Consider the following 16967-nt stretch of genomic DNA (forward strand, 5'->3'; position numbering starts at 1 on the left):
TTATAAATGTTTGAGTTTGCAAAATAGGTAAAATTGTAATTTAGTAGAACTCGTAATTCGGGCGTTTGAGCGGTTTGCCTTCCAATAAAGTAGTCCACAAACCAGTCTATAAACCGTTTAATGACACAGATATCGTCTATATGTGCTTGCGCTTTATCGCCAACACTGTGACTGGTTTTCCAGCTGATTTCAATTCAGAAATAAGTCTTTACGTGTCTCATAACTTTTTATTTTGTTAGGAGCGGAGATTGCTACGTAACTTACACTTGGAAAGGATGAGAGCCTGATAAGAAATTGTATAGATATAAGAAGATTTTGAATTTCCGGAGGAGTTTGAACAGATTGTAGTGTGTTCCGTGATAGTAGATGTGTTTTGGGGTGCACATAACATATTGACAAAACGTAGCTTAATATGTTAGAAACGGTTTTGTGAGATGTCCACTTGAAATTTCCCCATTAGGAAATCCAAAACGTGCAAAGACATCTACTCACTTTTTAATTTTTTTAAATTTTTATTAAACAACAGAAAAATATACAGGACACAGAGGTGATGCACTCTAGCTAAAGCTAATATCAAACGTCACCTATGGAAATAAAAAAGTACAACTTACATAGACAAGTACAATAACAATAAGAAACAGCAATTGGGTCGTCCAATACAAACAAACGAACAAACAAACAATGAATATATCAACATACCTGAACTAAGTTTTAAAACGTTTGCTTGTCGCAATATAGTGCTGAGTCAAGCCTAAAATGTTACAATTGAAATCATACGAAACAAAGGATGAGCCTCTTAATAATAAATAAATAAATGAATGCTTGATCAGACAAAGTATCGATATCAAGAATAGGGGCTAAAAGGTTCCGTAGGTTGCCCAGAAGGTTGCCATCTACTCACTTGTTGAGTTGAACTAAGTTTTAAAACGTTTGCTTGTCGCATTATAGTGCTGAGTCAAGCCTAAAATGTTACAATTGAAATCATACGAAACAAAAGATGAGCCTCTTGATAATAAATAAATGAAGGCTTGATCAGACTAAGTATCGATATCAAGAATAGGGGCTAAAAAGTTCCGTAGGTTGCCCAGTAGGTTGCCATCTACTCACTTGTTGAGTGTATTCAAATACCCCGTTACCCGATGTTTTTAAACGCCCTGTTACACGTATGTGTGTGAAAATGCACGGCGCCTTCAGTTTTTTGTTACATTTCCTTGTAAACGGTCGGTTCTGTCATAAATAGGTACGGTAAAGCGGTCGTCTTCTGGCCTTTTCTATGACTGGTACCAGGTCACCCCTATCCTTTTTGACACATGCGTGTTGGGTCACAGCAAGTTTTCTTGCTGTTTCTGTAGCAGGGTACATTTCTACAGGGAGGACGTGCTAGCCCTTCCCATTTAACGTGTTCAAGGCACAGTCTCGAACACGGAACCCCTATCTTACGTCCCTTCCGAAAGACGGGTGCAGTCCCAGCCGAGAAGTTCTGTCTCATGGCAAGATTATTACCGGAGTCTCCCAGTTCTCAACTGATTTGAACCAAGAGCTCAACTGTGAGACTGCTACCAGTTGAGCTAAAGGGACATCCCTTGCTGTCACACAAACGTGTAGCCTCTCGTGCGACCCCTGTGATAGCGGCTTAACATAAATACACCGTGGCTCCAGTATCTAAAAGTACAATTAAAAAGACTGCGCTGTAATCTTCTGTCAGACGACCATTCGATCCCTGTCATCATGTCTGATATATGTCATCGTTCGGCGCTCCACGGGTCAAAAGGTGACCCCATACCTAGTCTTCAACTGTATCCGTGTCATACAAGTGGTGATTATCGCATTGAGGAGATGACTATCATTTGGAGTGATATATGTCAGACCTAGTCAGTGTTCTTTCTTCCTCGCAGGCGCCATGTTAGCCCGGTAGTTAGCCCGGATTTTTGTTGTGAAGAAAACTGGGCGGAAGGTTACCTGCGTTTTTGGAATAGCCAGTTGTGTGTCCTTCCGCCAGGGCGGAACGATATTGTTATTGGTGGATCAACAGGCGCATGCGACTCGACTTAAATTACCAAAGATTACTCTCCTAAGCTAGTTTTGGACTATTCCATTGAAAGTGTTTTGAGATTTGACAACTAGAAGGCAGGGGTATTTTCTCCAAAATGTTCGACAAAAAAATGCCATATTGAATTTCATACATATTTTTTTAATGACAAAAATGCTCTGTTATCAACGAGGCAACCATGCTGTTCTCGATATGAAATATCATAATAAATAATTTGTAGTCACACTCGTACTTTTGATAGCCAATATCTTACCCTTTGATATAAAAAAAAAACAGACAAATGAGTCGACAATATACATGTATATACCCAACAGTTGTGTGATGAATTCTGCTGTATGACGTACAGGCGGGGGAGTTGTTTTGTCCAAGTCGCTGTTGCAGCAATGCATGCTTTACATAGACGTCGCTTCAGCATGCAAAGGTAACAGACTCAACAACGGCGAATTGAACAATAGTACAGATTCTTACATGACTAATTGCTGAACTTATAAACTACACACTGTTTTCAGTACAAGAATGATTTATATTCCAAGGCATGCGTTATCAACTTATCATAGATGGTGGGGGTGGGAAAAGGCGATTGGGACCTTGTTGCAACGCCATCATGCGGCAATGTGCGGTAGAGTCAGGCCCTGATGAAGATAGCTTAGGGGTAACCGAAACTTCAAGAACTATATTTTCATTCTCATATATCAGCATAACAAGATAAAAATTTACATGTAGGTAGCATGCACTTGCTATATATACATTATCCACGGAAATGCCATCATATACAACAATAGTTTTAGAGTCCAGAACAGTTATACGCACAAGCCATATTGACCTGGCTTGATATTGAAATTAATTCTACCTCTATATTTAAACAAAATCCATCGAATTCAGATTATATCAACTAATATACACTTTCATACATAATAAGCATAGAGATGAAAATCTAAGAGTACGTAACACTAGATTTATTCGTTATTACTATTCTACCAATGGCTTTGGCCTTTTGCTTCATTAATAACTTTGGCCTTTGCTTTATAACATCAGATATTTACAGATCAACTTCGATTTCGTGGTCGGACCTGGAACAGAAATTACTTATGAATCGTAACACTTTGGCTACACTTATCACTATATTTGGTTCAAATATTTTTGTCAATTTCATGGTGCAATGATTACCTCCAAAACTGAAAATAGAGGTATTGTTTTTGGCATATCTGAAAAACTCCTGAATGGATTTAAATAATAGTTGGTATGTGAGTAGGTTTTAGCCAAAAGAAAGTCAACGTCTTTTCAGGGCCCCATGGTGTGTCGCCTTGTTGGGAATGCAGTTGCAAAACGGCCCGAAGTATTCTGTTTTTTAAGAAACACATTTCGACAATTCAATCTGAACCTGCATGCGAAAAATTGAGTTGTTGTCAAACTGATGAAGTCACGGAATAGATATTTGGGAGAACAAAATGGGGCACAAGTGTTTCAAAGTAACTTATTGTAAAGGCCGGCTTTTGGATTATAAACCTTATAAGACTTTTATGCAGTTTATCACGTTCACCGACTTTTTACATTATAATCACCATACTCAAATCGTTTCTGTTTGCTTGTATATTTGTTTACTTATTTACTTTATTTCACCAGGGGACACATCGACTACTGGCGCTTTTTAAATTTTCCATGGAGGCTTGATACTTTTAACCTCCATTATTGAAGCATTGAGCTTACAAAGTGTACAGACATGTAACGTTACATATTTGTACGTATCTCAAACATAACTATAACCTGATGATTAAGATATTGTAGCAGCCACGCCGTCCAGTTTTCCATCCTCTTCATCTGTTTGCGTCTTCCTGATATTGAAAACAGAAAGAGAGACTAGTTTAGAAAAACACTGCTGTTCAATACTGCCTTTGATTTTATAACACATATACAGACAGTCTGAGGTATTTTCTGTTTCGAAGCATCCTTTCAAATTATTTTTACCTTCGCCGAGAAGGTTATGCAGAGGGTAGCGTTTGTCTGTTTGTCTGTTTGTCTGTTTGTAGTGGACCATCATAACTCAAGAACGCCTGGATGGATTGTCTTGGTATTTGGTATGTTGGTAGGTTGAGATTTTGGGCCCCCTAGCGGCTTCTTACGGTACTGCAGCGGAACTTCCTGTTTTGATATCTCGTGTTCTGGACATGCTATGGAACTGATTTTTGAGTGGTAGATAGCTCTTTGGACAGAGAGTAAGTGGTGTGGGTTTGGGCCCCCTAGCGGCTTTTTTGGAACTGCAGGAGCAGGTTTTGCGTCTGACTTTGAAAGGGAATAACTCAAGAAGGGCTTGATGGATGGTAATGATTTTTGGTAGGTAGATAGCTTGAGTGATGATGTACATGATTAGACACCTCTTATGCAAATCAGTATCTAATTTGCATACTTAATGAGGAAAGTTTATACATCCGCCAAATTCCATGATAGGACTCTGAAACATGTGACATATGTAACTGAGGAAGAGAGGAATATTAATTGATATGAACTATGCAAATGAAGACCTCATTTGCATAATTAATGAGGAAATACTATAACAAGATGGGCTTGATGGATGGTCATTATTTTTGGTATGTAGATAGCTTGTGTGATGCTTAGTATAATTGGACAATTATTATGCAAATCAGATTCTAATTTGCATAATTAATGGGGCAACTTTAAAAATCCGCTTTGTTCCATGATATCACTATTCAAATTGTAACTGAGGAAGAGAGGAATGTTTATAGATAGAAAATATGCCAATGTGGGCTAATTTGCATACTTAATGAGTAACTTCTCTAATTCCACACTGGCAAATGACGGCAATTTCATACATTCAATACTTTTTTTTGGCATCGGGACGTTATGTGAATGTAAACATCGTTGAATCAAATTATGCTAATAAGGGCCTCATTTGCATAATTAATGAAAAATATTAGCATAACCTTCTTTGTTGAGCTCATAATTTGTTAAGCTCATACTTTGGACATGTTATATTTTAAGACAATCAACTGGTATGATTTATAATTGATGAGAAACACTCCTAATACATCAGTCATAAAGGTTAAAATCATTTGGCGAAGGTATGAGGTCGTGGAACTCTAGTTACTAATGAATTTTCCTTTAGATTCTATTCTTCTGTTTTGTAGATTGTACCCCCTCGAAAACCAAAGTCTTTAAAGCTGAAGAGGTTATCCAAGTAGTTTGAAGGTTTAATGAATAAACAAATGAATAAGCGCTTTCACACTTCCGCATGTGCGGCGACAGGAATTGTGGGTAATATGTCGAAGGTGAAGGCTACTGAGACGTAAACAAACCTCTGGACATTGATATGCATTTTGAGACAATGGTCGAGACAAGAACTGTTTCGAGCCTGGGACATATTACCCACAACTCCTGTCGCCGCGCATGCGTACTCGGAAGTGTGAAAGCGCTTATAAATAGCCTACTTTCCCAACTGCTCGGCCTCCTCGATGGTCTGCATGAGCGGTTTGCCCATGGTGTCCGGTAGTAGCAAGGCCAGACCTCCGGCCACCAGGGACATGGTGCCGAAGATGAGCAGAGGTAGCGGGTTCCAGAGATCCCCGATCATGATGGCGAAGGGAGCGATGATTCCTGCGATCCTGGCGCTCATGGACCCCACACCGACAGCCACGCTCCTGTAGAAACAAGTTGTTAACCGGTAAGTGTAACATGTTTTTCTCATACCTCCGTAAAATATTTAGTTTTATTCATCATTGTGAATTTCTCGCAAATTCTGTCTATGCATTTTTCTGCCAACCTACGTGACCGACTTTGGACCGGGGTCAAGCCAACATTCCCATCCTGCCAGCAGGTTACACTATCTACCGCCTCACATCCTGTCACTCTACAATATTCAAATAAACCCAAGACGAACAAACACTTCGATCTAATGACCAGTCAATCGTACAAGAGAGGCACAAACAAGTTACTTGACAGGTGTGTCAATCAAAAGCGCCACCTACCGGATCACTGTGGGGTACAGCTCAGCAGTGTAGTTGTAGATGACCGCAAATGAGATGGAGATTCCGAACTTACCAAGCATCGCCAACGTTGTACGGACTGGGATCAAGTCTAGACAAAAGATTTAAAAATCGTCGTATTAACAGGAGCTTTAGTTGATACAAGTTTATTTCATGGTCCTCTGTTTATGTACACAACGCAATTGTCCGTTTTATCAATAATGTCGGCCATCTTGTTGTGACGTCAGGATCGCATCTAAACGTTAACATTTCGCATTTTTACCTTTCCTGGAGAGTGGCACCGCAACGGTACAAAAGCACCCGATGCCGCCAACCACCATGGACCCAGACAGAGTCTTCTGTCTCCCGATTCTCTCCATCAGAATAACGGTCACCACGTAGGCCGGAAGTTCCACGGCACCGGAAGTAAACGAGTTGACGTAATCATCTCCTCCGAGGTTGGAGGTGTTGAGAGATAGTCCGTAGTACACCAAACTATTGACAAACCTATTTTGCCAGAAAATGTGACAAAAAAGAGAGAACTTTTAAGAAAAGAAAGATTGCCCGGTAACTGCTGAGGACATCTGGTTCCTCTGTGACATTGTCAACGTTAGATTTAAACGTTAGGTACCCACCCCCCTCTTTCACGGAGGGAACTTACCAGCCAATCACGTTGCCTCTTGACCGTAGGTTACGACGTGACTGGCCGGTAGGTTTTCCTCCAACGAACACGTTAAGTCAGCTTACCAGTTGAAGCAAACGTTAAGTGTCCTTTTCCGTAGGTTAGGAGTCCGCACCAGATCCAGAAGGCTATAACTTCGGTGACTATTTTCGTCTTCGCTCTTCTTAGCCTAAACGGAGAAAATATAGCACTGACATTCATACGACATCAAGAAAAGGAACACTCCTAAAAATGCAACTGTAGTGTTACCGTAAAGTCAATAGTTTATTCGCCAAAAAACAGTTACTCAAGTGTTAAGTAGACAACACCCTCTCACGGAGGGAACATACCAGTCAATCACGTTGCCTCTTGATCGTAGGTGGAGACGTGATTGGTCGGTATTAACAATAGTTCATTATGTATAGCTGGTAGCGTAATCAGCATCTGCTCTATCAACTAGCGGAGCAGAAAGGTAATGCAGAGAATAAGTTAAATGATCTTACCGTGGGTCCGTGTAGCTCAATGGCTTCATTGATGTAGCCCGGCTCCAGTTCTACACCGTTCTTTTCCGCATACTTGCTGATCAGCTCGCCAGCTTCCTCGTTTTGTCCTTGCGCAAGAAGCCATCTTGGTGATTCTGGTAAGAACCTATCATAAAAGTCACGTGGACATGTAAGAATAAGACCGTTGAAGCCATTTCGCCAACCCAGGCAAACAAAACGCATGTTAGACGATTGTCAAAGCTTGACATCACATGTACAGATAGACTACACTGCGTTCAACTGTCGATTCTTATCATCATATTTGCTGCAACTAGAAATGCCTTAAGGTAGGTGTTTTGAAGAATAGACTAGCATTGACTATTCAATGTTTTCACGTGTGACTTCACAAACTATGATGTTACCTTGTTGAAGGGTTGGGATGCATTTAAATTAGCAATATATGTAATCATGGAATCCAGAGTGATGTAGAAAAAAGGATATCTCTAAATACGATCCAAAAGCAGACATTATCAAATGGATGGATCTTTAACTGGCCAACATGGCGGATGCTCCATTACGTAATAATCACGTGACTGCAAACACTCAATATGCAAATCGCCCCAACACGAGTGCACGTGAAACAGTCTGGCGACACTTACCACCAGTATCCAATAACAATGAGAGTCGGCAGGGTCATGATCAGCTGCAGCATCTGCCAGTCTCTGATGAAGTAGGCCAGAAGTGACAGAAGCATGATGCCTCCAGCGAACCACATCTGGACAAAGATCCCACAGATCGTCCGTCTCGTAGCGCCCACGATCTCCATAACTGTGGATGGAAGATAATGAAAGATTTAAATCTGGGATCGCCGTGCAAGCTAAGGTTTACGTTAACCATAGGCTTCTTTTATTCGTAATTACACTTTACTTCTCTTCTTCCCTAGTTTGGAAGAAAACTCCACAGATTGGACATGGTTGGATGGATGAAATAGGGTAATGCGCTGTCTCTGTCTCCGCTTCTCTCTTACTCCCTTTCTCTCTCCCTCTCCCTCTCTCGTATCCCTTCTTTCACTCTCTCCCTTTCTCTCTATCTTTTCTTTCTCTCTTTCCCTTTGTCTCTCTCTGTCTCCATCTCCATATCACTCTGTGTGTGTATGGGGATAAAATGAGAGAGAGAGAGAGAGAGAGAGAGAGAGAGAGAGAGAGAGAGAGAGAGAATTTAAGGAAAGAAACAGACGGACAGAGCTGTTCAATACTTGACTTGTCTCTCCGACTTACCGTAGGAAAACGCCACCACGTAACTCCCGTTGGAAGTGAAGCCGACCAGGAACCTGAAGAGTAGCCAGGCCGCGTAGTTCGGTAGGAACGCGTTCACAATGCCGGACAAGCATTCACCAACCATACAGACGATGAAGATCTTTCTTCGGCCAAACCTTACAATAAAAGAGATTACAATCTTGATTACAAATTCATTAAGATATGAGATGGATTGATGTCACCTTGACAGAGTCTTTAATACAGTAATATTCTGTTAAAAATCAATGTAAAATTTTGAGCACGTAGTTTGATGAGTACCTGTCAGCTAGGTTCCCAAACACCACAGCACCGGACATGACGCCCGACATGAAGATGGCCTGGTTCAAACGGGACATCCATTTCCGGTCGCATACCAGGTCCCACTGAAACAAAAATGGCGGTAAGATCGTAAAATATCAAATCTGTACTTCTACAATTTCGATTATTGTGATTCAATCAAATGCAATGAAGTAAACGATTTAAAAAAAACTTTCTAAAGGTAAAACTGTCAAACTACGGTAGATATGAATATGATTTGAAATTATGAAAAAAACACTGTCATGGTTCATGATTTACATTATGTTTTGCAAGAGGAATACAAGAAGCTAATCTTCATCGATCTGGGACCTACAGCCATCCCTCAACAGAGACGGGGGGTGACATAGACTTTCTGCAATTTAGGATCCACTGCTCACCGAGTCACCCTTTCTATCTGTATAACGTGACGTTACAGAAGCAGCGGATTGCTCATTCCTCGATAAAGACAAGTTGATGAAATGGAAATTTGGGTAAGCCCAATTTCTTGTGTTGAAAATTCCAGTTTAACTTTGACACATACTGATTGACATTATGTATAATGCATTTTTGATTATGTAACGCCAAATGTCACAAAGGCTGCTGAAACATATATTTGAAACGTGTATATGGTTACACACACTTGACCCATAAAAGTACATTTATATCATGGAATCGTTGAGAACAATTTTCTAAATGTCAAATGATTTTAAATACGGTAAATGCAAACATGGCATAACGATAGGATAAGATATTTACATTATATATGCAATGCATTTTTGGTTAGATTCCGAAAAACATGTCACTTAAGGTACAGAAACATATATCATGTGGTGATGACTACTTGACCCATAAAAGTACGTTTACTTTATGGAAATTCTGTGTAACTGCGGATATGTCAGGGCGCATAGAGCCGCTCAACCGTGAAGGAATTGGCTCAAATTAGGCGGAACATACGTCATTATTCTTTCCGCGGCATTATGCTTCTCCGCGAGGCCTTTTTCAAGCATGGCTCAAGTATATGCTGTCAAAAGACTACGAAACATACTTTTCCCTCACTTTTCCCTCACAATAACTGACATTTTCTGATCGAGTGAATAGTACATTGTTAGGGTATTACCTCCTTATGTAAAGCATTGCGTCCGTTGAATAAAACTTAGCGTTTCTTTTCATTATAATGTTTGGTCAATTTGAAGCTTATTGAGCTTGTATCATATATGAATGTATTTTATGGAATAACGTAGAAAATATCACATTATGCTTATTTCGGTTTCCAGTGCTGTGTATAAACCAATCCACAGACTATACCAAAGTATACCATGACTTCTATGTGGCAACACCATAACCCCAAGGTTGCGCCAAGGGCTGTCTTCCGAAACTGAACTACTTTAAACTTCATATCATATATCTCCGACATACTAAATTTAGTTGTAACATAAGCAGTGGATAAATCAAACATATTGTTACTTAGATATAAGAATGGACATAGTCCTAGCTGCTTGATGTGAAGCCAAATACAAGGCATTCAGTACAATCTTCTCTCTTGACAGAGTTGCCGGTCGTACGTTTTTGGTGTAATACAACCGGCGCTGTCAATAGTGGATGGTACAACTCTAGCTCTGTAAAGTTAAAGAAACAATACCCGTACCTACGCTAGACTGGAAAGCGTGAAAGCTACTAGTACCCGTCTTGTGATTTTTAGGCATCTGTGAAAATGAATTGTCTTGTTGCAATTTTTGATAAAGAATAAGGAAAAAAGTAAAATTATCATCTCTTCTTACTGTACACTTTTAAGGTCGTCTTGGACGGGGAAAACGTCGACCTGTATCTATTTGCAGCAGGTGTTCTTCAAAACATAATATTCCTCTCCAACGTATTTCTTCTTTCCATTTAGGGGCTTGTATGCCCATTTTCCGTACGGACATACTCAACCGCTTTAATCCCGCGTAATTCGTTGGCAACTGCTCAAATTTGACATTAAATGCAATTAAAAACTGGCAAATTTGCGTGATGAAGATTTTGCATTTAGCGTAAAGTGCATTGTGCGCAGCGAATTTAACCGTTAGTCGTATATGTCCCCCTCCCATGCAAATTTTCCTCAAAGTAACGTAAGATTTAAGATGAAGAAGCTAGGCGTGAGACCTAATTTATTCATAACATATTTATAACGTTCCACCATTCTTTTAAAATCCTTCATGTATTTCAAACGTATATCATATATATCTTACTTAAAGTTTTGGGCTTTGATCTAACACAAATACCAACACAAACTCACCATGAATTTTCGGTCGGATCTCCAACCTGCCTCAGATGTTTGATTCACTGCGAAAATTCATGGTGAGTCCCTAGTGTGTAGGATCAAAGCTCATAACTTTACAATATGTAGCCGTGGATGATTTCATCAGGTTGGCAAATGACTGAATAGCAAGGTTCTTTTATTCACAACCAATTATTTTACAAGAGCCGACGTTTCGACGACTGACTGTCATCTTCATCAGGGCAATACTGACTAGTTCCCAGTGCACTGAAGCTAGGTGTTACTGCCAGCAATATGTACTCTACCAATAGAGATGAGCTTTCATTCGAATAACGTTATATAGTTTAGTGTACCGTCATGACAACTGTTGACTCGTATTGGTCCTTGCTGTAGATCCAGCCATCATCACAGCGCTGTTTGGACGTGTTATCTCCGGGGGTTGTGTACCTGTAACACCGCCAAAACATTCACATTTTACACGGCAAAATTGTCATGACGATATACATCGAAAGAGAACCCACATATATAGATAATCGACATTCCATTCTACTTATCTATTAAACTGAAAATTTGTTCGTACTTTTGTCAAGTGTTGACTCTTCCTTGATATGATGTTCTTTCTTGGAGGATTGAAATTTTTCGTTTCTTGTGAATTCGAGTCGTTTCGTAAAGTTCAGAAAGTGATATACCAGATACAAGTTGTAAGGCTTGTAAGAAAGGTGTAGACGAGTGACCTTATTAGCTCTATCTCGTCAGAAGCCATTACTCAATTTAAGATTTGTCACGTACATCTATGGACAAATGTGGCTGCTTACTCTCCAGGCAGAGGTTGGTGGGGAAGATTGTGACCTTTTTTTCTCATTCCCCGTTTTTTGTCCGCTCTCCTCATCAACCGGGGCATATAATAAAAAGGTCAAAATCTTCCCCACCAACCTCTGCTTGGAGAGTATGGCTGCTGGCCTCTATCATGTGACATTCAGTGCCACTGTTTGACGCAATGGAGGACCCCCTGAGGTTCTCGTGTCTGGTGTCGTTTATATAGGACACTGCACAGTAAGTTTTCATAGGCTAGCTTCCTTGCTGTTTCATTCTGCGGGAAGAGTTGTTCACGGGTAGTTCTGGCTTGTCCCTCCCACAACTCTTAAATGTCCGAAAGGTTTGCCAGCGCATTCCGGGCCAGACTCTTATCAACGAGTTTGGTGGATTGAATTTTAGCGTAGAATAAGAGACCGAATGACTGGAACTACAACCAGTACTGTAGGCATAAAAGGATGTTGAAGTTTTACCTCTGTATTGCGTAATCTACAAAACACAGATCTAGATGAACTGTCATACTGTTTCCTCCGCCTACAACTACGTATGCCTGCTCCTTGGATCCAGCCTCAAGTTCTTAATCAGTAGTCTCCAAGCAGATCTCCAAGGGGCCAATTTGATACTGTCCCCTGCCCCTAGGCCTAGGACATCTGCTTGAAGGTTAGTTAACCCGGTAGCCTGGATGCCAGCCTGTCTACACAGGCTAGCTCATCGTCTCCAAGGCCAACATGCTTTTAAAAAAGTTAACTACAGCCGCATCTAACCGAGTCTGGCATCCAGGCTACCCTCGGGGGGTTAAGGCGCAATTTCCAGGGGGGGGGGGTCACATAATTGGCACTCAGTCTAGGCTCTGGAATCAGTGGCTTCTAGACTCTCATGCTGATATTGAAGGGTATCGAGTTATGTATTTTACCTTTCACATTGGCTGTATACCATGTTTCCGTCGTCCGACTTCTCTCTGGGGATGGTTTGGTTCATGACGTTGTTCCACGTGTCCGTATCGTAAATCCTGTCCATGTTCAGCGGCTGGACGTCACCGGGGACCCGACAATAGTGCTCGGGCGTATCGCCGACGAATACAACCGCCAAGAAGTGCATTCCGTTCAACAGAATAGGAAAACACGCCATGACATACAGCAGGCCCTGGTAGCGACCAAAATGGCCGATTCGGTCCAACACCTTGTCGAAATCAACCATTTTGTCCTTGTATTTCAGTTCTGCTGCGACGAAACTCTTCGCCTTCTTTCTCAGCTGCTGGGGCTATCGCTTGCGCGCTCCCGGAGGATTTTAACCCAATTCTAAAACCGAAAAGGTCGCTGCGATCGAGCCCTGATAATTCTCTAAGGTCGGTGAAGCTGCGTGTGGTGTACTTGTGAGGATGCCGTGTCCTGGTAGAAAGAAAAAAGGAAACAAATAAACGAACTGAGAATATTGCACTTATCTATTGTACTACAGTCTGTAACAGTTTTTGCTGTTGATAAAAATAAGCGCCACTTACTGACCAGTCAATTGCAAAAGTCATAACTAAGATTCTGTAACTGAACTAAAAACAGCTTAAAATTCCGGACAGTGCGGAAAATAGACAAGTTATCTGTGATTGATAATTGTCAATCTTAAAATCCTTCCCTGTCCTACTGGGCCCAGTACGGTATTTCCCCATCACATGTGTGACAGCCTGTGGGATATCTTGGGCATTCCAAACTGTTTAATTTTCTCGGACAAACAGGTTTGCACACACGTCAAGTAGTGACATTCATCAACATTGCTGTATAAAATGTACAGTGTCCTTTACTGCTGAAAAGCTATGTGGTTAAGACATTCAAGCTAAGACATATATTGAATTTGAACATCAGTTTGTTGAAGACATTTTCAACTGGCCTTCATTAACATAGCTGACTACGCCCATAGTCAGATAACATAATGTTGTAGTCATCATGATAGGAAATAAACGTAAAAATATAACTAGTTGATCCACCTCTTTTCAACACGCAAAAGTGTAAGGAGACATTTTGACTTGAAGCTTATAGTTTTTGCTGTTCTAAAATCTCCTAAAACCCTCTCGAGGTTATACATATTTTGCATTAACGACCATTTTTAAAGTTTTCCACCTTTTAAAAATGAAAACAACTGTATACGTGTTCCCCACAAAAGTTGTACAAAATAAAGAAAAGTTTTAACCCTTTGAGACAATGTGAGAATTGGTTACATACCTTGTAGAATACAGTACGACTGCTAATCCGTTCTTTACCCCGACGTTCGCCCCGGTGCGGCCTCCTAACGTAATAACCAATTTCCACCCAAAATTACCGGACAGAAAATCGCCGGACGTCTAAACGTAGAAACTTCCACCGGCAATGAAGTCAGACCAGGACAAGGTTTTTATAGGCTTTTACCGTGCACGTGACTTTAACTCATGAATAAACATGTTTCTCTGATTCGGCTTGTCATTGGTGGGGCTTTAGGCTAAAAAAGTGAACGAAATCATCATTATCATTGCGACTGCCTGCAAATGATACGCTAAACCTACCCACTAATTCAAACCAGCCAGTGGATGATCGAGTAGTTGGGGATGAATCAGAATTGCACTGGCCGAGTTCGAATAAAGGCAAAACTTTAAACAATATTTGTAGCCTTCCGTTTTCAATGTGAACGATTTCTATGAAACACCAATATATTTATTTGTCATCTGATGGTGCGAACTAATCTCCAAGCAGATCTATCGGTGGCAAGGCAGTATCCAAAGGGCCAACCAGTATTCAAAAGTCCTCCTGTGGCCTTTTGGATGTTGGTTGGGACTGTATAGATCTGCTTGGAGATTAGGTGTGTATCTCTCCCCCGGAAATCTCCAAGTAGATGTTAGATCGCACTGTTATCTAACCATTCTGACACGTGTATGTACAAGTTGTAAGTCAGTAGCTATCATTACCGTCCCTCGTAGCATTGGGGTAGATATCTCTAGCACTTGTAGGCATCAGTCTATAGCACTGTACTATTACTCTTACTATTATACAAGAGGCATGGTCCTTTTGACTGATATACTATAACAAAGTATCGTTTTTGTAGCCTTATGTCCAACCACAACCCTGTAAAATGAAATCAAACCAACTTTAACAAGAGTCCGAAGACCCAAAATCTCCATGAAATTTGTTTTTATATATGATGTGTTTTATTTGCCCTAGTTGTTTGTTTTTGCCGCTGGTTGTTTTATTTTATGTGCCAAAGGGTATCCACATACAGGTTTGGTAGTGTTCCCATTTGTGGTTTGACCACCAGCTGTTGGGACCTGTTGGGAATAGTTGACCTAGATAAGAGACCAACAGATGGTGCGACCTCAAAGCCCACAATAGAGTAGATATTTCTCATTATTTATGCAAATTCAGTCCGAATTTGCATAATTACCACTTTAGTTTGTACATCTCTGTCCAACCCACCTGCGTACCAAATATCATGAAAATCTGTCGCTCCTTTCTTCAGTTATTCTCCTTTGAATATTTTTACAAATACGCCATTGCAGTTCCAATGGCACATACCAGGGAGCCCAAAATCGACCTTGACGTTTCTCCTCTTACCCACAAACCAAATATCATTACAATCCATCTACACGTTCTATAGTTATGCTGATTTTACGCATCCGGTGACACATACATACACACACGGTGACACAAACATACACACACGCGCACACACGCGCAAACACACTAACTTTGCATGATTTGCACTTCAGTGTGTACATCTCTGCAGGGATCTCCCCAGAAATATATAGCAGGATGGGGGGAGGGTGCTGGGCACAGGATACGTGTCGCGAGGGGGAAGGTCTGGAGCGGGCGCACACCTCTCAAAAGGAGAGAGCGACTGTTGCATTTTGCCTTTTTCAGACATAATGGAAGTTATTTCCTGCAACTTCAGCCTTACATCTGAAATTTCTAGTTTTTAGCAAAATTACTAGCTTTGCTGGGTAAAAATTGGAAAAAATACCCTAACTTTGAAAATCAACAGGATGGAGCTGGGATTAGAACAGGATGGAGGAGCGCCACTGTTCCATTCTTTAGGGAGATCCCTGCTCTGTCCAACCTACCTGCGTACCAAATAACATGAAAATCTGTTGTTCCTTTCTTCAGTTATACCCCTTTAGAACATTTTTACAAATAGGCCATTGTAGTTCCAGGGACACTAACCAGGGGGCCCAAAATCGACCTTGATCATTCTCCTCCCAGCGCATACCCACATACCAAATATTATTACAATCCATCAACACGTTCTACAGTTATGCTGACTTTAAGCATCCAGCGACACACATGCAAACGATTTACCTCCTTACTAATGCAAATTCGGTCTCATTTGCATAGTTTGCACTTAAGTGTGTACATCTTGGTCTAACCTATCTTTGTACCAAATAACATGACGATCTGTCGATCCTCTCTTCAGTTCTTCTACATTGAAGATTTTTACAAATACGCCATTGCAGTTCCAGTCACACATGCCAGGGGGCCCAAAATCGACCTTGACCTACCTCCACTTAACACCCACCCACATACCAAAAATCATCACAATCCATGTACAGGTTCTACAGTTATGGTGACTTTAAGCATCCGGTGACACATACATACACACAAACACCAAACGCAAGCAAAACAGTATATCCATGAAAAGGCCTTTTTTCATGGAGATAATGACATCAGTACAATTTGGCCGTTCTGCTATACAATTGGTCCAATCTAAATGAATCATCTGATAACCGTGTAAAACGTGCCAGTAGCGGAAGCTGCTACCGTGCTTGTGTTTTTGAAGGCCTCGCTTGGGTGTTGACAGAACTAGGTCAACTCAGTAACCTCGGGGAGTACAAGGTTACTCTATTTGTATCTATACATGTACAGCTGGTATATATATAACCGCCCTTAGTTGTAACACGCCAGCTTCGCAGCGCAGCAGCTGGTTGATATATATAATTGCACTATCAGTATAAAGCGACCTGTCACACCTAACCTTTGTACATCTAACCGTAAGCGTTGTTTAAAGCTGTCTAGTGAAGACGCTCCTAGAATACTTGGTGGCAACGAGTTCCACTCTACGATAGTTGTAGGGAAAAACGATACACATAAATTCTGGGTTGATTACCCTGGTACTTGAAGGCATGGTCA

The 16967-nt window shown here is 40.9% G+C and overlaps 1 protein-coding gene across 1 annotated transcript; it reads right to left on the reverse strand.

Annotated features, from left to right (window-relative positions):
• Nucleotides 1-2335: 2335 nt before the first annotated feature.
• On the reverse strand, nucleotides 2336-14187 carry LOC136423153 (organic cation transporter protein-like). Its single transcript, XM_066411200.1, has 12 exons — nucleotides 14040-14187; nucleotides 12743-13217; nucleotides 11370-11463; nucleotides 8745-8848; nucleotides 8448-8602; nucleotides 7830-7998; nucleotides 7192-7336; nucleotides 6775-6878; nucleotides 6311-6534; nucleotides 6031-6139; nucleotides 5494-5703; nucleotides 2336-3882 (listed from the first exon to the last, which is right to left on the reverse strand). The coding sequence occupies exons 2-12, from the start codon at nucleotides 13024-13026 to the stop codon at nucleotides 3822-3824; spliced, it is 1659 nt and encodes a 552-aa protein (XP_066267297.1). The 5' UTR covers nucleotides 13027-13217; nucleotides 14040-14187; the 3' UTR covers nucleotides 2336-3821.
• Nucleotides 14188-16967: the final 2780 nt, after the last annotated feature.

This window comes from Branchiostoma lanceolatum, chromosome 17 (genome assembly GCF_035083965.1).
Source record: "Branchiostoma lanceolatum isolate klBraLanc5 chromosome 17, klBraLanc5.hap2, whole genome shotgun sequence".
In the NCBI taxonomy this organism is placed as follows: domain Eukaryota; kingdom Metazoa; phylum Chordata; class Leptocardii; order Amphioxiformes; family Branchiostomatidae; genus Branchiostoma; species Branchiostoma lanceolatum.